A 26,352-nucleotide genomic window follows, 5' to 3' on the forward strand; every position below is an offset into this window, starting at 1 on the left:
GTTTTCTAATAATTTGTTAGACGAAGTAGTGAAAATGTTACAGTATGTTATATATTTGTGATCTACTCACAAAGCCCTTTCATTTGATACCCCACATGGTATGATAAAAAAAGTAAAAACTTTGTACTGCCGACTCTTTGACGTCATAGCAACTACCCCCACCACTTTCGCGCTTGTCATCTCATATAATTGTATTCAGGACTGATACCAAGTATGTCCATATTTGCGACGACATGAGCAAAAATCGATTTCCAGAAGACTTCTAGACCAAAAACCACCGTACTAAGGTCGGCCCTACCTATATTTTATCATTAGAATAAATAATATTGCGGAAACCATAACCGTAGAGTGACGGCGTAGACGATGACTATGAAGACAAAACCAGTCCTAGCACTTTTTTCCATCAACAGAAACGTCTGGCAGTGTTATATTTGAATTAAATCATAGACCTAGCATTACATAGATCAGCTGTACGCGTGCGCCCGTGAGGGACGGAACATACGTAATGCGACAATATGATCCCACCAAAAACATTTCATGTAAAGTGTTGCCAAGACTAGGCGCATAAAGCTTTTACACTCAAAAGCTATCAGATCCCGTAGTAGGTACCAAGACTTACTCTGCAAGTCCTAACTTTATAAGCTCTAACTGTATAAAGCCAACATCTTGGTCAAACGTACAGTACGGCATGGCCGATTCGTTGCTGTCAAATGGACAATTTGGACAATCTCTTACTGACACTCAGAATTTGAAAGACTTGTGTTACTACTTTGTACAACAAGTCCACCGAGGGAGTGTTTACGTGACTGCAACGAAACGGCCAAGCCGTACTGTACGTTTGACCAAGATGTTGGCTTTATACAGTTAGAGCTTATAAAGTTAGGACTTGCAGAGTAAGTCTTGGTACCTACTACGGGATCTGATAGCTTTTGAGTGTAAAAGCTTTATGCGCCTAGTCTTGGCAACACTTTACATGAAATGTTTTTGGTGGGATTTCATTCATTTTTGTAAGAGTTGATATACCAGCTAGAAATGACAATTATTCGTTTATAGAATCTACGATAATACAGGATCATGTAAACAGGCATAATTTAAAATATTTTTACATTAGATTTTTATAAAACTTACGTATTGCTAGCGCTATATGTATATGTAGGGCCTATATAAATTATGTCAGGAATTTTATGTATGTAATTGTATGTTTCTCGAAATTTTAAAGCATTATTACCATAATCGGAATTGTTTTTAATGAAGTAAGCGTTACTGAAGGTCTCCGATTCAGCTCACTCAATCGATTTTTGTGAATTTTGTGTTCATGTTTACGACTAAGTACATATTCCATTTTTGAAAAATATACAGAATCACGGAGTCATTGTAGATCAGCGCCTAAAGAAGTAGCGGTTTCGATATCATTAAGCATTTTTTTTCTTTTTGAGACGTGTTCTATCTACATGCAGACATCTAATGCAGAAATTTTATCTATTTAGATATTTAATTCTTAATGGAGAATAAGTAGCCAAATTTCACCTAGGGATAAAGATACCTTGGTGTGTAGGTACATACCTACGTGTTATCGTGGTGCTGTTGGAAAACCGCGGCTTTGTAGTGCGACGATTAGTTTGGCATGTATTTTTTAAATTAAAATTTGATTTTAGCGAGTGCGAAGTGCGCGCCGTTCCATTACTCAACTTATTTTCGCGAAATTTTGTAAGCAGAATTTATTAAAAAAATATTAAAATCGCTCACTTATCACACGCAAGTCAAGAGGTAAAAAATCTGGTATATAAATGAGCTCTTCGAATATGCATACATTGTTACGGATCTTACGGCCGCGTTACTCTGGTGTTTCGAGATCACTACACGGCGCGAGTTACCAATCGTTGGAAACTGTTTGATGGTACTGTGACATCCGAAAACAAAAAGTACAGTTTTATGTTTTTTTCTAATAGGCTACACTTATTTAGGCTATGTTCGCGAGGTTCTACAGCTCACAGAACCCCCCTTGTGTTTAAAGTTCACCATCTCGCGTCACCGCGTTATCCCGGCATTTTTAGCCACGACACGGCTAATGGGAGCCTGGGGTCCGCTTGGCAACTAATTCCAAAGCGATTGCCATTATTAGGATTAGTCCCGTTTCCTCACGATGTTTTCTTTCACCGAAACGCGACTGATAAATATAATTTCGTACATAAGTTTCGAAAAACTCATTGGTACGAGCCGGGGTTTGAACCCGCGACCTCCGGATTGAAAGTCGCACGCTCTTACCGCTAGGCCACCAGGTCGTTATTCTTTATATTTGTCTAAAATATTCAATATCCTAAATGTCAAATAACTTACGCTTCTCAAATGCTACTGGGAACGGTAAATAATCATATCATGATGGGAAGCTTACATTCACATATGACCTTTTATTTTCGGACGTCACTGCCGTCACTGGTGTGTCAGACAGAGTTCTCAACAGCTGGCTACTCGTAGGCGTGTAGATATCTCGGACCCACCAGTGTAACCTGACCGTAAGCTCCGTAACAAAATAAGCGTAATCGGAGAGCTTACTTATACCGGTTTGTTTAGCCCTTCACTCGCGTGTGATAAGTAAGCGATTTTAATATATTTTTTAAAGTTTATTACGGCGCCATCCAGTGTTCAGTAGCTGTATTAGATTAGTGTTAGGCAAGCTATTTTGAAATAATTAAAGAACAGATTATGTTTCATAACTTTGACATTATATTTTAGACCGTGGTATAGTTGATATTCATTCTAAAAATGTCAACCGGTAAAACCCTATTGGAATGGAAAGTTGCTATTAATGTATGCCGCTAAAAAGCTGTCATTTCATATTCACTAGTTTATTAATTCGTGCAACAAACAGTGCCAATATAGAGGGCACTACACTACCTGGCTGGTTTTTGTGAACCTGGTTCAAATCTGTACTTTGAAAACTTTTTGCCTTTTTTTATCGTTGTTTTTTTAATAGCATTCCGATCACTGCTACCACACAAAATTTCACGATTCTAGGACTTCAGGAACAAATGTTTCCAGGTTTATGGGTATTTTTAGGTACCCCCATTTTAAGGGGTTGCAGGGCGAAAGTTACAGATTTCTGGTCACCATATGTGATTGCATACCGAACCATCTCTACATGCCAAATTTCAGCATTCTAAGACTTCAGGAAGTAGTCTGTATTTTCTATGACGCGAATTTCATGTGTTCCGGACAGTGAAAATTAGGGTACTATAAATTTTTAAGTATAATAGGTAGCTTAATAAAACTTGGTGTTTTTGATAAGTTTACTGAGTACATGGTATACAAAAAATTTCAGCTCTCTAGCATTGTCCAAGCCGAAACTACGAGGGTTCGAAAATACGGCGAAACGTGCCGAGAAAAGATATGCACTGCCTTTTGCCCTTTGTCTCGTCTTGGCGGGGGCACGGCCGTGCCCCCAGATTGGTCGAATAGATTTGTAGCCCACCATTAAAACAAACGGCGCGGAATAAAAAAAATGTCAGACTATGACAAGGACAAACAATAACAGCACTTTCTCTGCTACTCCTACTGAAAGATACATAAGACTATCCCGTTCGGTCATTTCCCCCCACCCCTCATGACCGATCCAGTTATACTAGATTCATGAATTAAATACATAACACCCCTTAATACTACACCAATTCCAGAAGTCTAAAATTTGCACCCTTCGAGTGGTATATATATTCTCTGACCTCCACAGATGAACAGCGGCCAGATGCCTGGGTCCAGTACGGCTACCACCAGTTCGGTACTAACATAAACGCTATCGAGAATGTAACTTACTTACGCATCTCGCTCGTACTCGCATATTAGTGCGAGCAAAATTTATAGAAAGTAAATTACGTAGACGTTATCGTATATGTCAGTTTTGACACTGTCAGGGACTCATGGTACGGGCACAGGTGTGTTCCGAATACACCTACTCTATATACATACTATATATTCGATTCATTTTACTATATAACTATTCGATTCCACTGGCAGAAGCCTATCTTGGTTTGGAAAATGTATAATCATTACATTTAAGTGAACCGCAAGAATCAGCCAATCTCAGCGTTCGCTAAAACGGGTCGCTTTCCATCCGACATCGTATGATAAATGATTCCTGGAGGCTAATTCTGATTGTAATAACAGGTTATGAATTTGATCTCGATTTTTGAAATAAAACTATGAAAACGGATTATATCGCGTATATTGAATTTATAATACATCCCACATACATTTATAGTTTTCAGAGTTTTATTTCATGAGTAACTATGGCGGTAACCGAAGACAATATTTTGATCTGGATTTGTTATGGATATGATCCGTTAGTGTTATAAAAGTGACGATTCCGGTTGAAGAAATGTCACTTGAAGGTAATTATTATAATCGCTCTGGCCTAATGAGTAGTGACCCTGCCTGTGAAGCCGATGGTCCTGGGTTCAAATCCCGGTCAGGGCATTTATTTGTGTGATGAGCACAGATATTTTTTCCTGAGTCATGGGTGTTTTCTATGTATATATTATATATATCGTTGTCTGAGTACCCATAACACAAGCCTCCTTGGGCTTACCGTGGGACTTAGTCAATCTGTGTAGATGTAGATGTAGTGTAGGGACGCCCGGCAGGAAGCAGGCGGGCTGTCGATCACATGTCGTGTTCATTCAGCGCAATTCCCTGTAGTTGGAGCTGCAGGTTACTGTCCCGGCGGCATTCCCACACCATTCTCCTCAAATCTTCTTTTTTCCTGCAGGACAGAAGGACATCTTTAAGTTCGACATCCTTTAGTTCGTTTTCTTCTAGTGTGTCTGTGTAATCTGTGTAAGAATGTCCTATAATATTTGAAATAATATTTGATTTGAAAATTTAAACTATCGTGAGACATACTAACTTAGCTAACTTAGCGGTTTCACTCACATATTTTTAGTCACTCACTCATAACATGTCGCGCGAGTGACTAAAAATACGTGAGTGAAACCACTAAATTAGCTAAACTACTTAATTTATTCTCGTAGCTTATGTATAAGTAGGTATGTAAATATGAATTTACCTTAACATATGAATATGAGGGCCTACCGCGAACGGCGCGAACCACTTCGACCGTTCCTCACTTTGCCTCATATTATGCAAGAGCGATATATATTTTTTTGCAGTAGGCCCTCTGATAACCATTGCATCGCGCTCTCACAAGGCAATTAACCATGCGTAAAAACGATTCATTATGTGCAATATGTCTTATATGCAATTAAAATATATCTAAGTACCTATATCGCGTTAGAGAATAGACCCACTGGAATAAAACGCTCAGACGGTGCTTATTGAATTGATTCGGGCTACAAAGGCCCAATTACGGGCACGAACTACAAGGTCAATTGGCAGGACGTTCTCTTGAATGGATATAGCACTTAACACATAGGACTGCCTTTTCGAAAATTATGCACGGGTGACTATACATTTAGATTAGGTTAGAGTGATTGGGTCAGTGGCTTTGTACTGAGAGGAACCAATCTTAAATAACATCAACGACAGTTTTAAGAAAACACATTACTCAGACAACTAGGGGGCAAAATTTAATGACTAGTAGTGAGTTCCTACGAGCATATCGATTAACTGACAATTATCAATCGATACTTTTCTCATATACCTACTAGTGATAGAATCCGATGTCTGCACATTGTTGAGCTTGTGATATGTCGCTGCCAATATAATGGGGAAAGCAGCCAATATCCATAGAAAACTGACCAGTGATATTTGATTTGTGAAAACTATTACAGGTATATTATCTTTATGATAATCTACGTACATGGTACACCGCTGTCACCGCTATACCACAAAGCATGGCTTTAAGGTTATTTCGTTGTTACGCTCTTATATGATAATGATAACGTTTTTTGCTGTACACATGCTTAGTGCTAAATTTAATTTAAAATATACAGAGGTTTTAACATATTTTTGCATCGCTGACTTTTAGCGAAAAGAAAATGCACAAGCATTTTTACAAAACTTTAAAGGTGATGTAAAAATGGTGGAGAAGAAAGGTGGTTAAACCACAATGTTTACGACTAAACAATTTTTCATTAGTTTGTCTGGGTAGCCCAGAAATGCTCATGAAAATGTTTTACTTTGTTTACTCTGACCTCAACTAACCTTTTCGGTATTTCTGGCAATGATCGCCGAGGAAAGCACCACGCCACGGTAAGAAGCAGAAATGGTTTTTCTCGTAGGTAACTTTATTTGGCTTCGTTCGTAGAACTGAAGGTACAAGTAGCTTACTCACTCGTACAGTAAGTACAATACTGTGTATCGTGTTTCATAAAAGAAAAGGACGTATCACGCCACGTTGACATATCATACAGGGTGACCCGAAAATACATTGGCAAAGAAGTTTTACTGCTGCATCTATATTGTTGATATTCATTTACAGATGTTTCTGTGGCAAAGCTAAAAGAGGGCATTTTGAAGGTAATTTGTTTTTTTAATGCCATTTTTTTAAAAGACATTTAATCCCGAAAAAAATCCTAAAAATTCTTGTCAACGTATTTTTGGGTCATCCAATACAAACTTCAATTACTTTGTTTTTATCGTATACAAGAAGTCGGCCTGTTATTTAAAATTCTTCCCTGAAGTCTGTTATTGTTTGTAGCTGTGTTTATATTTAGATTTAAATTTTCCACGTGGCTATATCATAACAATAACAAACCCTAAACAACTCCTATTCAACAATTCTCGCAATCAATATCAACAAAGAAAACGCAACATCCAAGACTTCTGAACAAAAATAAACCTGTAAAATTTCTGCTTCACAATCGGAGGTAAAAATACAATAACTTGGCTTATTTCGTTTCATGTTGGCTTCAGATCGATTTTGCTACGTGCTACTCATTTTTTACATGAAATTTCATAGTTTCTTTCTGAAAACTATTTTTTAATACAGTTGCTCAAAAAGTGCTACTTTTCGTGGCTGTTTAGCGTGCGGAAAGTTGGTTTTCGCGAACTAGTGCTTTTTACTTTTCCAATTTTTTTAAATTTTTACTTGTTCCAATTCATGACTACTAATTGATGAGTGTTAATATTAGTTTCATTTAAACGTCGTAATCAACATAAAAACCTACTGTTTATGTAAGAATACGAAAAATATGCATATTTCATATTTTATTACTTACCTCTTCATCATTATAAGTATTATAACACGTTTATTTTTTAATGTTGAAAGACCGTTCTTAATAAGTTGTCTGAATGGAACGGAACGCCTGTCAAAGAAGTGGCGTATTTTCTTACTGCAAGAATGTTTTAAGTTTCCAAAGACAACATTCGATCTTGTTTTTATAAATATACGATAAACAAATAATCATAAATAATGATATTTGGGTAATAATAGTACAATGTCTTATAGAACATGCATTTGAAAAAAAAACTTTCATTGAAGTGGGTTCAATAATAATAACAAAATCAATTCTAGTCGAATATAAAAACTTTTATTAAAAAAAAGATAAACCGACTTCAAAAAGGATGAAATAAAATATTATCCTTTTTAGGGTTCCGTGTTTAGGTATATGCGTTACCAACTGATATTTTTGAAGTCGGTGCCAAGCCAAATTTGAAACCATATATTAATAATGATTTTGGTGCAATTCGATAAAGATACATAGATATAGATGTATCTACGTGGGCGATCTCGTTGCGAACGCGAACGCCTTGGGCCGGCCGCGCCGTGCCGCGTCGCTTCGCTTCGCGTTCGCGAGTGTTCGCCTATGTAAGACGCAGCGTACACGACGACAATAAACGAACTTTCTGTACACCTCAGAACAGAACACACGGTTGAACCTTCTTGGCGCAGTTCGTACCATACTTGTCGGCACGTTAGTGTAAATCTAATACGTTTTGTCGTCGTATTTTTTTAAAGAGCATTTCTTACTAATTCTTGAACAGTCATAGCACGCAAGTGTGGGATTGGGACTGTCGCTTATCCAGAGAACTACATTTCAAAATATAAAACAATTCAAGGAACCTTCATGCAAAATTTCAGCTAAAGCGGTTCAGTTGTTTAGCCATGAAAAGGTAACAAAGAGGCAGACATAATTGCTTTCACGTTTATAACATTTGTACAGTTGTAATGGGATTTATAGACATAAATCTGATTATTTTTGACTGGTATTGTTACTACTTGGAGTACTTGGCTTGGCACCGACTTCAACCATATCAGTTGGTAACGCATATACTTAAACACGGAACCCTAAAAAGGATAATATTTTATTTCATCCTTTTTGAAGTCGGTTTATCTTTTTTTTAATAAAAGTTTTTATTTTTCCATTTTTAGTTTTAAAACATTGTTAAGAGCGTGACGCATGAATGAAAAACATAATGATGTTTAACTGTAAATTCGTAAACTTTATTAAATAATCAGAATTTTCCTCGAGTCCGTCTGGGAAATCATTCCTGTCACTAAATCCATTCTCCGCCCCGCCACTGACCCAATCCCTCAAACCCGGTGATCACTCAACCTCACAGCACATCAACCCCTGATCACTGAACCCCTCGACCCTAAACCACCAACCCTTCAACCGCCATTCCCCGACCCCTAACCCCAGACCACTTAACTTCTAACCCTAACCCCCGATCCCTTAACTCCCAACCCCACAGTCCCCGACCCATCAACTCACCTCCCCTCAACCCCCAACCTCAAACCCCCCAAACACTAATACCCTCTACCTTCACCTCTCAGTCTCTTTGGTTGTTTCCAACACTACCTACATCAAAAATCATAATACACATACGAGGGAAGTTATCAGTAGCCTTACCACGAGTTTGACATTGATATATTCGCTATCGTGTGCGTAACTTACCTCCATGTTTATGCATCTCGCTCGTACTAGCATATTAGTGTACAGAGTAAGTTACGAAGAATATTTAGTGTCAAACTCGTGGTTAGGCTACAGTTGCACTACATCAAATTGGTGGCTTTGGGGAGGAAATGCTTGAGTTACTTTATAAAACACCGAAATTACCATACACGTGCCTTTAAAAATTGAGGAGTTCCCTCAATTCCTCACGGATTCCATCATCAGATCAAAACCAAAAATATTACGAAAACACCTTGGAGAGGTAACTTCTTTCAAACAGAAAAAGAATAACTCAAATCGGATCATAGGTGCCGGAGTAATCGCTGAAATCATTATCATCAAAACAAACATCATCATCAGCTACACTTCATCAAATTGGTGGTTTGCGAGAAAAAATGCTCAATTTGCTTAAGAAAACGACCAAATCACCATACATGTGCCTTTAAAAATTGAGGAGTTCCCTCAATTCCTCATGGATCCCATCATCAGAACAGCACCAGATTAATGTGGGACCACCTTGGAGGTAGTTCCTTTCAAACAAAAAAAGAATTGTTCAAGTCGGACCACGGGTCTCGGAGTATTCGCTGAACATCCTACAATAAAAAAATCATCATCACTATCTTCAAAACAATCATCATCATCAGGTGCAATTCATCAAATTGGTCGTTTTCGAGAGAAAATGCTAAAGTTGCTTATGAAAACACCCAAATCACCATACATGTGCCTTTAAAAATTGAGGAGTTCCCTCAATTCCTCAGGGATCCCATCATCAGATCAGAACCAGATTAATATGGGACCAACTTGGAAGTAGCTCCTTTCGAACAAAAAGATAATTACTCAAATCGGACCACGGGTCTCGGAATAATCGTCGTTCGATACACGTGCGGAAATGTCACTCTTCACTCGTCCCGAGTATATATCTCGGTACTCGTGACGTATTGACGTACTTTCCGCACTAGGATCGAAATGTACTATTAAAGCATAGGTGTGATTCGATCTAGGCATTTTATTCTAAAACTTTTATTTATAATTTTTTATCTGAAATATGGCATACGATCATAAGTATTGGCTTGATCTTAGAAAACGCATGTATTAGTTACTGCTAGATAGCTATTAAATAGTATGTGGCTATACGTATTATAACTAACTTCAATTAGGTAGTTACTGTAACGTAGTTTGTGAACGTTAAACTATGTAGTAGTTAGTCGGTATTTTAAGCTGAATGGGTAAATCTGATTTGTGTTAATTGTGTACAATGTTAAATGATACAAACAAAATAACAGTCCAATCGCCTCTTTTAATGACGTACTAATCAAATTGCAATTAATTAATTTAGTGATTGGATTCGCAATGATTTCGGATCAAGTGCTATCGCTTGCAAAATTTGACAACAATAAATTGTGATGATCGTTCGTTAATCCAGCTTTGGTAAGTGGATGTATAAAACTCTAGTAATCAGATGAGTACCGAGTTCTATGGGGTTCAAATTCGTGTATCTCCGACCTCCGATGATCTTAAAAGTGATGAGAATTAAAACTAGAGGAAGTCAGAAATAATACCGTCTAGCTCATATTTGGAGGAACACAAGTGTCTAGAACACAAAAAATACTAAACGATACTAATAAGCGACTGATACTGAACTTATTTATTACTATTTAGGTTCCACAGAGCACAGAGTAGAGGTGCAGGTCAACAGAACTGACTTTTCCGCGCCTCAGATAAGTGATATTCATAACTAATAGCATAATTCTCTGCAAGTAGACACGGCCGCAGTCGCAAGGCCAGCCGGGTCAATTGGTAATCAACTCAAGGAACGATCTTTCCGACCGTTTAGCGATAATGACCAATTAAACCGGTTGATTCTTAACCACAATTAAACGCTTGCTTGCATTTGGTCAACCCTTTAATGTTTGCTAATTGTTCTTAATTTATATTGCACGCGATTTAGACACACTTGTAATGTTCTAATATAAGTATCTCCACCATTTGCACCGGAGTTTTAGGTGCTTTTTAGGGTTCCGTAGTCAACTAGTCCCTTATAGTTTCGCCATGTCCGTCCGTCTGTGTGTCTGTCCGAGGCTTTGCTCCATGATCGTTAGTGCTAGAAAGCTGAAATTTGGCAATCAATTAATCCGAAAAAGTCGTAAAATGAAATAAAAAAAAAAATGTTTTTTTTTTTAATTCCGTTTTAACCCAATAGTGTGGGATATCGTTGGATAGGTCTTTCAAAATGAATAAGGGTCTCCAACAATATTTTTTTGATTAAGTGATTATTTTCGGAATTAATCGCTCCGAAAGAAAAAAATATGTGTCCCCCCCCTCTAATTTTTGAACCATGGGTCCATAAAAATATGAAAAAAATCGAAAAACAATTGCTTTTAAGTATTTACTTTCAATGAAAACTATAGCGAATATAATCGGTCCAGCCGTTTTTGAGTTATTGCAAAAAGTATTTTCTTCTTAGTAAAAAGACGTAAAAAGCGCTGCGATAGTATACTCCCTTCTGCTTGTGTGTACATGATACTTACTAATAGCCCCCGTTTAGACTATTCTGACAGAATGGTAACTACGGAACCCTACACTGAGCATGGCCCGACATGCTCTTCGCCAATTTTATTATTTTACAATAACTTTAGGCCCCGTAGGTTCGGATTCATCTCTCACTCTCACTGAGCGGCGTATTAAGCGTGAGCGAGATAGCTGTGCGTGCCCAGGATCGCGGATCTATTTTTTAATTTCCTCATTTACCCCCCCAAAAGTGCCCCCATTTTTAAAATTCATTTATTTACGTTACATGTCTGTCTTTGGGTCACAAACTTACATATGTGTACCAAATATCAACTTAATCGGTCCAGTAGTTTCGGAGAAAATAGGCTGTGACAGACGGACAGACAGACAGACAGACGCACGAGTGATCCTTTTTTTTTGTTTACGGAGTGGGCGAATGCATTTACGCACCGTCCCCCCGGCCACGGGAAGGCCATTGATGGGGGGGGGGGTGGGATTCATCGCTCTTGTCCCCTCTCAAGTGGCGAGAGGGGAGGGAGAACCTGGCCCTACCCACTAAACCCTCTCCGGCGTTTCATCCTCTTTGCCGTTTGCGGGAGCGCCATGGGATCGAGTACACTCCACCATGGCGCCCCCCGACAACACACGAGTAATCCTATAAAAGTTCCGTTTTTTCCTTCTGAGGTACCGAACCTTAAAAGTAGGTAAACACATGTACATTTTAGTGTATTTTTAAAGATATAAAATTTCTCCTACCAGAAAAGTGATTCCAGTGCCAATAAGTACATACTATATATATATACACATATAGTACATAGTACATATACTATATACCTATTTATTTATATACCTTTGCACAATACGATTAATTATAGTTAAATCCAAACCTAGTATACCTAACTCCGTTAACTAACTAAAATAACAGGAAATAATACACCATTCTGCATACATTTACACAGGTTACGACTCTTTTCCTTATCCAGATTGAGTACCTATAAGGAAAATAATAGAATATATCTCGTTTCTTGTTGAATATTTTGCACTTTTCAAAACAGTTAAATGTATATTGTTTCAACAGAAGTTGTCATCGAACTTGTCTCAGGTAGACGGAATAGCGGTGCATGCAGTATCGCAAGCGGCAGCGGCAGGGTCTTTGAAAATTAAGGGTTATTGACTACAAAAGGTTAGATAAAGATAAATATTTTTAATTATTTATTTATTGATAATAACAGTACAGCTATAATACCTGTGACATCACTGATGGAAATTAGTATTACTAGAGTAAATGTAATTATTTGGCTTTTACTTTAAGTATTACAAGCACGGGTTATTAAATATAATACTTAACATCCAGTGCCATTACCATTATTTTTTCACGCCCGCGATGAAAATGTATCAGATGCCACATACGAACTTTGAAAATATAATATGGTTTGATATTGCATTGAGAGTATTGAGACTAATATAAGACCAATATTAAATTAAGATTACATTTTAAATTTAGAAAGACGCTCTGTACACTATAATTAAAGGTAAAAAAATATAAATAAATTAAAGGTATCTCAATGAACCCGTGGGATATATAGTACCTTACCTACAACCGGCTCCATTCCATTCATAAGAATAGCAGATTCAAAGATACATTTAACGTAGTGCATTATGCTGTGAAATTAGCTAGGTATTTAATAATTAGCCTCACGTCCTGCGGCCTCGGTTTATGTGGAATGGAAGTAAGTCGCCCAGGAACTTCATTCCCATTGCTAGCAAAGTTAAGGTATGTTTTTTTGAAACCAGGATAACAGTGTTTCCAATGACGCAAAGTTTTGTCGTATTACGAGATCTTAGTTATTTTAGTGTACCTATCTTAGCCCTTATATAACCGTGAACCACTATGTCCATTCGTCCATTTGCCTCTCTATCATTCGAATATGCAAGAGCGATAGAAAGCCAGATGACGAAATTTCAATTTACGATGCTTTGGGCCCTCGGTTATGCGCCATCCGCGAATGTTCCAAGCACCCCATAAGTAAAAGTATTAGCCCGGTAGCATCACTTGTGATTTTTAACCTAAAGTAATGTCGTATGGTGTAGGTATACATTTTACGCGAAGGGAATTACAGCCCATCTGATTCCGCGTCGTCGTGACTGCGACATTACTACTGCCCCACATAATAAGTAGAGACAGGTAATGATAAAGAATGTCCATTTCATAGACGCAAAAAGCAAAGGCGCGTTCCTTATCACATACCTACACAGCATAAACACGCGGCTTAGTGAGATCTACTCATGGTCACAATTGGGGCGGATTACCTTTATGACCACGCATAAGAACCCTTACGTTAGGTACAGTCACGCTCATCTAGCTAAATTGGACATTCCATAGCGCAAGTACCTACCCGACCCTATATGGCATAACAATCGCGGAGCGAGATGGTACAACGGAATATCAGTTCGAAATCTTACTTTTATTTTCCGAGAATATGTTTAACATCGTGTTTTCGAACATTGTAAAATAAGGCGGTGTAAAATTTCCTTTTGTCATCTATCTGCCGAAAGAAACAGCGAAAGACATAATTATACTTTTCTCTGTTTGACCCTCTCAGCAGTATGTGTTCAACAAAAGGTAGATATAATAACTAATAATAAGTAAGGTCATGATGCATTTCAGGGTATTTCAACACATTCGCCTGATTCATCAACATCAAGAGCCCAGTCTTTATTATTTTATTTATTTTCCTGTCTCTATTACTGCGCCACATAGTAAGCAAGCTTTTCCTTCTGCAAAACATTCACAATTGCACTTTAAACGCGTAGTTTTACCGGCTTTAATGATACGGTCACATTTGTTCACTCGTTATGGTGGTAAAAATAAAGTAAATGTTAACTTAATGGTAATGGTGACACCGTTTTGGTTTTATAGGTGTCTAACTTAGTTTCTCATTCCGCTATAAAGGGTGGATTGAAGTCGCAAATAAATTAATGTATAACTCCATAAAAAACAATACCCTTCGCCGACAGTTAAGTCACGTTCATATAGTTGAAGAGTCTTTTCAAAAGGTCTTATTTCTCTATGAACGATTGAACACCATAAAAAATTAGCCCTTTTGATATGACACTTCAATTCTTAGTATTTTTTTACAACATTGGTTTTACAGATGTTCACTACATAGTATAAAACAAAGTCGCTTCCTGATGCTGTCTGGATGGATGTCTGTCTCTATGTATGCTTAGATCTTTAAAACTTACGCAACGGATTTGGATGCGGTTTTTATTTATAGATAAAGTGATTCAAGAGGAAGGTTTATATGTATAGTATATACATCAGCGTTGCACCCGTGCGAAGCCGGGGCGGGTCGCTAGTACAGAATATATATGATCATGTTTTTAGGGTTCCGTACCCAAAGGGTAAAAACGGGACCCTATTACTAAGACTCCGCTGTCTGTCGTCTGTCTGTCCGTCTGTCACCAGGCTGTATCTCATAAACCGTGATAGCAAGACAGTTGAAATTTTCACAGATAATGTATTTCTGTTGCCGCTATAACAAGAAATACTAAATACAGAATAGAATAAATATTTAAGTGGGGCTCCCATACAACAAACGTAATTTTTTGCCGTTTTTTGCGTAATGTGCGTGCGCGAGTCCGACTTGCACTTGGCCGGTTTTTTGCTCTGTTAGGGTTAGAATAAAAAGTTAAACACATACTTACCTAATCAATAACTACATATTTTTTATTTGCAGAGGGACTAAACTAGTTACAAAGTGGGTGCATTATTAAGTGGAGCATCAGCCGATGGCGCATTGCGGGACAACCTGAACGTTCAACAACAACCGCTGGCCAGAAGTTTTAAATATGGAAGATTTCTAATGTAGGAAGGAGGAGCTTGCCCACTATTTCGATAAAAAAATAGTAAGTTTTAAATAAAATGTATATGTATACATATCGTAATTTATTTTATTGCGATTACGGCATGGGTAAAAGTGAAGAGTAAATAAATAGTAAACTACCTATAGATGAAATATAAAAAAATAATTGGCGCAGCTAGTATCTTGTCTTGCTTCTTTCACATACCTAATTGTTATTTTGGTGGTAACGACAGTTTAAATTAAATCCGATCAAATACCTGCTTGTTCAATATTGTAAATAGGTACGTAACGTAATGTAAATTCAAAGAAATCAAGTATGGAGCGAGTATTAATTATTGGGCAAAAAAATACAACAGCCTGTAGTTTCAGATTTGTTACGTTAACGACGTTAAAGTCCAATCTCGTTAAAAATTCTAACTTTCGTGAATTGCGAGATATTTGTAATAGTAAATAGACAATGATAGCATGCATAACTTGGACCGTAGTGCGTGCGCGACGCCATTAAAGAAAAATTAGGAAAATGAAGTAGTTACATCCATTTGCCTAATGATACCTATTTTGTAACAATACTTAAGAGAGAGTTTATCGCGACAATCTAAACGGCATTAGGTAGTGGGTAACATGCATTTTTATACTTGTTATAGTTGTTGTGATTTAAAAGTTAGGTGCCCACTTATTTTAAAATTTTATTCATAGTAGGTACACAATTACACATATATGTATGTCATCATCTCCCAGCCGTTTTCGGCCACAGCGAAGGCTTTCTACCGCTGAGTGTCGCTGGTGTGCTCTCAGGTGACTAACGTAGCCAATCTTTGCAGCAAATGTGCGGCCACACTCGCTGCAGGTCAGCACCCCTTTTTTAAGTTATTAAGTAACACTTTTAAGTAAGTAGACACTTAACATTACTATATTTCTTTTCTACTCTTATGCTTTTCTACTCTTATACATTTTATTTATTTATTTGTGGATAATATTTATATTAATGTATCTACTCTACTCCACTATTTTATTAGGTACTAAGTGGCTCTATGAGTTGTAGACCCCGCGAACCTTAATACATAATGATATACTTATTAGCGGCATGCCTATTTATGTACAAACATAATTTTTCAAAATTGTTACAGATGTTTAAGCAGGGTACCTACCTCGACTAATTTTCAAACGTTAATCAAGTTATCGATTTGTTGATGTTTATGGTATCGCGCAAACCTAACGAGTCAGAGCCACAGTTCGCGGTACTATGACAACCTGCTACCTACAACCTACATACTTTGCTGTTCACAACCAAAATCATGTCAACCAGTTTATGTTTGATCTCCGTAAATAGTCGATACTTAACTAGTCTTGGGGTCAAGTTAAACCCAGTAAGCTACTTGCTCTTTGAAAGGGATCTAGGACGAATGGCGTTTACGCTATTGTTAACAAATCCCCAATACAAATGCGACGCTGCGTAGCGCAAGTGCCAAACAGTCTAAGGCCCCTTTTTGTTCAAAACGACATACTGTGAATTAAGTACTTAACTTCTCTTTCTACCGCATGGGCCGTACAGTCCAGTCACCAGTCACCAACCAGTCGCTTGCGCCGTCGCGCGCGAAGCATGCCGCGCGCGCGCAACTTTCCCGATTTCTAAACTTAAAACAATAGTGCCGTGTTATTTATGATTATGACAGTTTTTGTGACATGTTGCTAATCGTGTAATGAGTGTGTCATGTGAGCCTGTATTGCGGATTCGCAAATTGCTACTGTTTACCTTTTTATGGTTAGGAACAAAGTAAGTTTTCGCTATTTTATGGGTTCGATGGCATTGCAATAGTGCAATATGCAGTTCTGTGTATTTCATTGTTCGTAAGGTTACGAAATTGTTGTCACATTATATAAGGAAAGTGTTTGGTTTCATTAAAATAACAATTTACCGGTTTGAATACTCATTATTCGCAAATTAGGAAAGACCTTATCAAGTTAATTGGAAGGTAGAAATTTAGGTACCTACCTACCTACTTTTACTCGGCCACGGCTTTATCAAAATTCCTACTAGATACATAAAATTATAAATGCTAAAGTTACTCTGTCTGTCTATCTGTAAGCTCTTCACGCTTAAACCGATGAACCGATTAAGATGAAATTTGAAGATAATTTCAAGGCTTTTATTTATTTTTATAAATATAAATATTATAGGACATTCTTACACAGATTGACGAAGTCCCACGGTAAGCCCAAGGAGGCTTGTGTTATGGGCACTCAGACAACGATATATATATAATATATAAATACTTAAATACATAGAAAACACCCATGACTCAGGAGCAAATATCTGTGCTCATCACACAAATAAATGCCCTTACCGGGATTCGAACCCAGGACCATCGGCTTCACAGGCAGGGTCACTACCCACTAGGCCAGACCGGTCGTATCAATCATCATCATCATTTCACTTCCACGCAGAGGAAGTCGCCGGCAGAGACTAGTACTCTTTGATATATAAAAATACTTCATATTAATTTTATTTATCTTATCTAGATAGATTAATGTGCTTAATAAAGGTTTATTTTTATCTACCTAATAAATTTTATTTAATTTGCCTGATCGATAAATTAATTCATTGAACTACTTAATTATAATTCCAATAAAGCATTTTTAGGCTTTCTCTACCAGAACCATTTGAGTTAAACAGAGTCGGTCTGTCAGTAACTAATTAAATTTAATCTCACAAACATGTCGATTAAAGTTCTTTTATGGATAGAATTCTTAATCTCTAGAAATTATGCGCGCTCAATTTCTAGCTGTTGTACGTATTTAAATAGAATAAATCGGCCAAGAGCATGTCGGGCCATGCTCAGTGTTAGGGTTTCGTATCGTAGTTACCATTCTGTCAAAATAGGCCAAACGGGGGTTATTTATTAGTGAGTATCATGTATAAGTTAACGCTATCTCTACTGAGCTCGTTCACTTACGTACTAACAATGGCATTCTGTTAAACAAAAGCCATTATTTATTTTGTGTGAGCGCGTGCTGGCCTTTGTGCCTGAGGCTCACACACAATGGCCACGCGCCCAATCACAAAGGCCACGCGCTCACACAAAAGAAATAGTGGCTTTTGTTTAACAGAATGCCATTGTTAATACAGGTAAGTGAACGAGCTTAGACAATAAAGAACCTTAGACAATAAAGTCGTGTTCACATATTTTTGCTCAATTTGTCATTTGTCTGGATAGATATTTTTGCCTTCTACTGTATGTGTTGAATTGTGTTCTGAATGCATATTAAATGCAGTGCGTAACAACATAATAATACCAACTTATGAACGTAACCTATAATAAAGGACTATTGTTGCAAAGTTTCTTGGTGTTGTACAATACTGCATCAATTATAAACACACGTTACTAATTATGGTCTGGTATAAAAAATTAGTAGGTAGGTAGACAAACCGTGGGTTTCTTCATTCTAAGGAACATAAGAGATATAAGATTTTTTGATGTACAATACCTGTTTAATTATTTAAAACCAGGCACAGTCACGTTCATTAAACATGGCATAAAAATATAATCATCTTATCATCGGGATCCGGGGATAGTGCAAATCCGCGTAACTAGCACTGGTAAATACTGCGTATCTACACGCGGAACACATGATTTAATACTTTCTGTGAAAAAAGGAAAAAATAGCCTTCAAAATAATATAGTTTTACAACGTTTTCAGCTTCTCCTGTTAAGTTTGCTGTTTTGTAGATACGCAGTAAATACTGGTAAATACAAATACCAGTGCTAGTTATATCCCCAACGTTATGTCATTGCACTAAGTTCAAAATATTACGTAAGTACCTACCAGTACACCCACCACCACCACCATAGCATGCCACCTTCGCATAGGCAATTAAGAACCTGCTATGTGTTTAGGCAAGTACTGGCTTGAGAACAGGTATTTAAAAGTGCACGCACTAATTACGTTGTTTAAAAAAAAAGTTTAACCTGTTGTTGAAGTTATTGTCATTGCCGTTTGGCACCATTATCATTGTCAACCGAGGACACATATGGCAACTATGACGTGATGTGACGTCACTGCATTTAGCGTAAGCAAACTATTTCATGGCCATGCTGATTTTATATTAATCAAATGGTTTGACTTATATAAGATCCTATTAAGTGATTACAATTAAAATATTCAGGATTTAGTTGAATAATAAACGCCTGCGTTGGATTTTAATATGCCTTTCCGTTACTTCAAATCAAGTTATGATTATACGAAGAAAAGGAAGGATTTTGGGCGGCAACCACTGTTTACGTCAGTTCCAGGACACTTACTAGACTCAATTAACCCTGACAAAGTCCAGCAAAAGTTATACTGCCTTCGCAATCCCGTCCATGTATCCGTTCAGGCGACACTGTCTCAATCCCAGCATGATTCGAACACCCCGCAAGTTCTTTTTAACGATCAAGGCATGAATCACACGGAAGGTGGCTGGCCGCGTGAGGTGCATCCAGATCACGAGGAACTAGTATTACGACATTGCCGTCACGTAAAACACGAGGAAAACTATATCCATGCAGTTGACTCCCTGTCTAAACATATGGTGCACTGCATTAACCAAAATAACGCCGTTAATTTATACGAATCATATTTTTCCGATATGCTGGCTCAAAAACCTGTGGAGACGTATCATATACGAGAGCAAAATGTTTTCAGAGACTCCTGGAAACGTCCAGTCTCTTGCATCTGCTGGACACACGAGCAAGAACCAAAATTAGCTGTCGCCTACGCTTATAAAGAATGGGCCTCAGATACAAAACCAGATATTGAAACTGTTTGCTATATATGGAATATTACAAACCAAAGCACTCCCGAGCACGAAATAATACCAGATGTGCCCTGTTGTCAATTACTGTGTTCACCCGTTGATCCGCAGGTATTAGTAGGGGGGCTAAACAATGGAACTGTGAATGTTTTTGATATTCGCAGCGGCAAAATATCTGTTTCTAGCAGCTCCGTTTTCAATTCTCACATTGCTCCGGTTTCAGCCATGCATTACACGACTTCGAGAACAAACTCTGAATTCTTTACTGGTTCGCCAGATGGCTGTTGCTATTGGTGGGATTTGCGAGATCTTTCAAAACCAGTAGACGAGCTGATTGTGACTCTTAACTTGGCACCGGGGGAGCAACCCCAATCAACCACAGCTGAAGCCATCAGTGCTTTAGATTTTAACGCCGGGTTCCCTACGAAGTTTCTCTGTGGAACCGACTCCGGCCTTGTCATAACCGTGAATCGCATGGGTAGATCACATGGAGAAGTTATGGCAGCACTTTTTAAAGCTCATCTAGGAGCAGTTCGGACCGTCCAGCGAAGTCCTTGCACGGCGAGAATGTTTGTCACATGCGGGGACTACTCTGTCCAAGTGTGGAGTGAGGAAGTCCGATCAGCTCCCATAATAATAACCAAACCTTATCGCTACCAGGTTTCCGATGTTGCTTGGGCTCCTTTTAGATATTCCAGTTATATGTCTGTTTGCCAAGGAGGTTACATGTATTACTGGGACTTTCTTCGTAAATATAAAGAGCCCGTAGCTTCATTGAAATTGTCGAAATATGGACTTACAAAGGTATCTCCACATGAAGGTGGCCACCTCATAGCAGCTGGGGACACCGATGGTTCTACTTATTTAACTACAATCCCCGAAAACATGGTTGTGCCGGGTAAAGATGACAAACATCTTATGGGTTTATTATATGAGAGAGAAACTAGACGTGAACATAACTTAGAAGCTCGTCAAAGGGAAATCAATTTGAAAATAAGAATGCAAGAGCAGCATGAACAGGCGCCAGCGTCACCGAAGCCAGAAGATCAAGAGGATGAAGAGGCGGAGACGGCTGCTGAAGAAGAATACTTCAGAATTATTAATGAAGAGTTAAGCAAGATGGAAGACGCGGCTACTGGCACTTTACTGTAATAAATATATGTACCTAATGTATGTACTCGTAGGTACCTAATATCATGCCTTTCAATTAAAATAGCCCATTTAACTTAATATAATAATTATTAAGTACTATAGCAACTCAGACAAATCAAAATAAACAAGAGGTCCGGAATTGATTTTATTTAATATGTATGTATGTTTAACAATTTCACATCAGTAGATTTAAAAGTAGGTACTTAAAAATTAGGAACACTGTGGGAGCATTTTTTGTGTAGTTAGCAGAAGGATATTCTATTCCTGGAATAATTAACACTCGCCAGAAGATACCATGATACATATGGGCCACGCGGTAAAAAAAGATAAATAGCCCATATGGGTTAAAAATAAAATTTTGTGAGTAGGTATGTATTCTTATGACTGCAGTTACAATTGTGTGACACTAAGATAAAGTTATATACCTCTATAGGTATGCGTTTTACCTCTATAGTTTTATGGTACTTTTATTGCTGTTTTTTTTAAGCTGGTCAAATTCTTTACATTTTTTTTGTTGATACAGTAGAGTATTACTCAAGTATTAACATCGAATATTTTTGAAATAAGATCAAATATTAAGGCATTATATTTGTAATATAAGTGGTGAGGCAGGTCAGGTCTGTTAGCGATCGCCTTAAAATAAATGCCTTGAAGCGTTGAGTAAACAAGTTAAATTATGATACGTTTGTAATCTTTGTATAGAGTATAAAGTTACCAGTCATCGACTCCCTTTCACATAGTCTAGAAGCAACATTTGACTGAATTTAATTTAGTTCGTGACATATCGGCTAAATGAGTATGGTAAAGTAGCGATGTCACAATGTTTTAAAATTCAAAATGCATCAGTCATAGTCACAGAGAGTTGGAGTGGAAATGCAAATTTCGTGATATCATGTGACTTGTGATTAAAAAATATGTGAAATAGCTTCCCTGAATCAAGGACTTACACTACTGGTCCCGGATGTTTTGAGCGACGAGAAGCCCGCATGTTTCCCGGCAGATCCGGTGAGCCGAGGCCCTTGACCGCCGATTTATGTTTAAAACGACCACTCTCCCCTGACCCGTCAAACCCCATGTGACGCACCATTCATAACCTGAATATAAAAGACGCGGAGGGACGTGGGGGGTCCGCATTGAATGGTAGCGTAAATTGCTCGTGCCCACTAGTTGCGTGAATAGTACGTCACAAACGCGTTGTGGGCAACTTTCACCGAGCCTTACCTACTCTGTTGCATTGCCCGAGCGACCGTGTTTGCAGTAGCCCCGTTTCCATATCGCTTGTTCCTGGTTCGACATGCGACACTTTATACTAGGCCTTTATGAATGTTAACAAAGGTAAAGCTTATATGTTTAAGTACTTCAACTAGGTAACTATAGGATTACCTATAGAAATAGGTACATACCTAAAAACCGCGGTCAAGAGGCCAAAACCAAAGGGTTCTACCCATCAAAAGACATCAACAAGCTTCCTTTTCATTAAAATGTCTTTGTTCTGTCCTTTAATCTGCTGAGATATGTACTTACGCTGAGATTAGTATTTAGGTTGCATAGTAGAAAAAGTAATATTTTAGTTGACTCACAGAAAAAGTATTGTGTACAATAGTGATATAAGCAAGCTTTTCAATCTTGTACCTTACCTAGGCCACTCAGCAAGCTTCGTAGGCTAAACACGGTACTCAACTGAAAAGCTCCATTATATCACGATTGTATATATTCTCAAACATTTTTATGCTAAACCATTTCTATAATATTTTGAATTAACTACTGTAAAAAGAATGGTCCTCTAAGATTAATGTTATCTAGATTATAATTATGGAAGTTTTTTTTATATTATAAACGTATCAATGTTGTTATTATTATTTTTTCGTTGAACGAAACAAACAGCGGAAAGAACTTAATGGATTCTTTATATATAGGAAAACCGAAAATACGATAAGACTTGATTCGCTTCATATTTAATTTAGTAAAATTACACATGGAAAAAAACTGTTTTAAAACCTGAGACAGCCGTCGATTTAGTGTAACTACTCTCCTATAGATCATCTGGTTACAAGGCTAAGACGGTGCCTATTGTATTTAAAGACTTTGTCGACACCCGACTAAAGAGCAAATTCTATTGTTATTACATACTTGAAATGTCAGAAGATTAATCTGAACGTTTCCATGCCTAGGATTTTATTAAGTCGGTATTCCTACTAATATTATAAATGCGAAATTAACTCTGTCTGTCTGTCTGTTACCTGGTCACGCTTAAGCCGCTGAACCGATTTAGATGATTAGGGCCGGGGATGGACATAGGATAGGTAGGTTTTTGATCAATCATCATCATCATCATCAGCTGGTGACTTTAGTGATCGTTTATACTATACATATAGTATATAGTTTTATTTAAATTACGGTTTCATTGAGTAGGTAGTAGGTACCTTCCCTATGCCTTTCAAGTCACATCATAAGTCATTCATAAGACTATTTTGTAACGAATATTGCATAAGTAGTGCAAACTGCATTAGATTACCTAATTCGTCATTATAACCCGAAACTGGAATTCAATACCGAAAAATCTACCACAAGGTTGCCACCTCAATAATATGTTACTGCAATAGTATTTTCCTTTTTTACAAAAAAAACACGCTAAGATAATTTATTTATTGGTACTTTTAATCCTATGATTTAAAGAAGTAATTGTATTTATTTATTATTATATACATAAATACAAACCGTCCTAATAAAAACATAAACGTCCGTGATTTTTAGTCACAAAGCTCATATTGCACTTGCAACACTTCGGGTATTCATAACATTTGGTGCAATAATTTACGAACTGGAGTTAAGAACAAACTTATAGTTGGTCAAACCAAATTGTCAGTAAATAACAACAAAAAAAACTATACTCATCCTTTTCTTTTGGGATCACAAAGAACAATCTATCTAGTGTAAGACAAAGATATATAGTATGATTCTCTCTGTATGTTTGAAATGAGACAGTCCTTTGACAAACTATAGATGTAATTTATAAATTTTAGTTATTATTTAATTCTCCTTTTTATGCCTAGATGTATTGCCATCTAAATTTTTATCTGATGATAAAAACACGAAGTAAAATCGTTAACTTGAGTTCGTTAGAAATGTCTCGATGTTAGTTGTCTGTCAAAAACAAAAATAAATAAGTTTGTAATCTTTTTTTTGACTAAAAAATAGTTATTTGTTATACAGGGGTGTAAAGTTGTATTTTACCCGCGAGTGTTTACACACGAGAAGTAAAATACATTTGCACCCGTGTGTAACACAAAACTTTTCACCTCATTTCAAATCAGCTCATAAAAAATAAGTTTATTTGTACACATTATAATTATCATCAATATAGTATAACATTATGTTTAAATTTACATTACGATGCGTTTTGAAATTGCATCGACTCAACTTATGCGTTCAGAATTATACTTAACATCATTATAAAAACAAATGTTTCTTATGGAATTTTAAGGTTTATGACTTAAAATCATACAATTAAACAAAGCTAAATTTGGTATTTTTTATTAAATTCTCAAACCATTTATTTAATGATATTAATATCGAACGAACCATTATTATGAGCGTCTTACGTTTTGTTATCTGTCAAAAGCTACTTAAACACGCTCCAAGGTCAAATTACTTTCCCCACTAGTGGATAAAATGCATTTTTACCCACTTGTTTTATAGGACAAAAAACGGCTTCCAGAGCTAGTGAGGGGAAAACCTTATTTTTCAATAGTATGAAGCCAATATAAAGAAGCATATTGCAAAAAGGTTTTTTTTTATAAAATGTGGCCTTCCCCTCCTGTATGTTGAGGAAGGATTTTGCCAATGACAATGACAACAAGATTTATGCAAAAGCTCATAGAGTGCAACGTTGTTCGGTAGTTTGAGCTCTTGTAAAGCGATGGCAGGACTATACAAGGGCCATGTGGAGCTACTTCCTCATTATTTTACTGCATAATAGGCTATCAGTATTACACTTTAAACAACGTTAATGAGCAAAAACAAAAAATTAATAACGACTCGATATCACCAAGATAGCGGTCGACAAGCAATACCTTGCAAAATGGTTGACGAAACGTGAAATGTGTAGGTACTTCACAGTGACATAAGTGACTTTGACACTTTTGACAGTGACGTATCTGTCGTAGATTTTTTGGTCTTGAATTCCATTTAGGGTTCCGTACCGAAAGGGTAAAAACGGCACCCTATTACTAAGGCTCCGCTGTCCGTCTGTCTGTCACCAGGCTGTATCTCACGAACCGTGATAGCTTGACAGTTGAAATTTTCACAGATGATGTATTTCTGTTGCCGCTATATAGACCTGTACCGCTGGCTATATTTTGACCCCTAGGTTATAAAAATATTAAAGTCAATTCTGTTTTCGCTTATGAATACTTTGTTAAGATGTAAATCTTACATTTTGTTTTGTGTCATATATATAATTTGCTTTTCTAGTAATTTGTTATTTTGTGGTAATTATTTTTTATTTTGAATTATTTTGGAGAAAAAAATATTCGAGAGAAAACATGTAACTGTGTTGCATTTAGGATAGTGTTTTTAGTGTGAAAACATAGTTTGTGTCAATTACGTCCACTGCAATCTGATACTATGTCATAATATTCTAAATGACACAAAAAAAAAATTAGAGTTAAAAAAAATTACTTAGGTCGAATTTAATCGTTTAAATAGGTCCATTAAATGATTTTGTGTCTTATTAAGGCATAGCTTCATGAGATATTTGATGATTTTGTTGTAACAGGCTGTCACCGTTACAAAAGAATATTAAAGATATTAGAGTTTACATCTTATTAATTTGAAATGCGGGATAAATAAGATGTATAAATTTGTGTCACTTGCATCCACTGCATAAACAAATATTACAAAAATATTATTTGCGTTCAAACGAAGCTAGCGGGCGGTCTGAATGGGCAACGGAGGCCGTGCAGGGTGGGGCCGCGGCGTGACCTTGCCGTACGCAACGCATGTTTACTTCGCCTGTGCGCCAAATTAACGCAACTTATTCAAAGAAGTTACGCAAACAACACAACAACAAGCAACAAGCAAGCAAAGAATGCGTCGAATTATCTTTTACCTATTTAAAACTCATAGATATTGTACAATGTCACCATTATGCAAAAGAACTGTAAGTACATGTTTGATTTGCGAGCGA

General features: G+C 37.1%; 2 protein-coding genes across 2 annotated transcripts in view; both read left to right on the forward strand.

The window, feature by feature from the left end:
* The first annotated feature begins 16,807 nt into the window (after positions 1-16,807).
* LOC134744187 (uncharacterized) overlaps positions 16,808-26,352 on the forward strand; it is a 35,965-nt gene continuing 26,420 nt past the window's right edge. The window contains exon 1 of the mRNA XM_063677907.1: positions 16,808-16,994. Within this exon, the coding sequence (XP_063533977.1) occupies positions 16,980-16,994 (15 nt within the window). The 5' untranslated portion in view covers positions 16,808-16,979. The remainder of the gene's footprint in view (positions 16,995-26,352) is intronic.
* LOC134744174 (dynein intermediate chain 3, ciliary-like) lies at positions 19,307-21,183 on the forward strand. Its single transcript, XM_063677888.1, has one exon. It carries the CDS (start codon positions 19,425-19,427, stop codon positions 21,162-21,164), a length of 1,740 nt encoding a protein of 579 aa, XP_063533958.1. The 5' UTR covers positions 19,307-19,424; the 3' UTR covers positions 21,165-21,183.

The sequence above is a fragment of the Cydia strobilella genome, chromosome 9, assembly GCF_947568885.1.
Source record: "Cydia strobilella chromosome 9, ilCydStro3.1, whole genome shotgun sequence".
NCBI classification, from domain to species: Eukaryota; Metazoa; Arthropoda; class Insecta; order Lepidoptera; family Tortricidae; genus Cydia; species Cydia strobilella.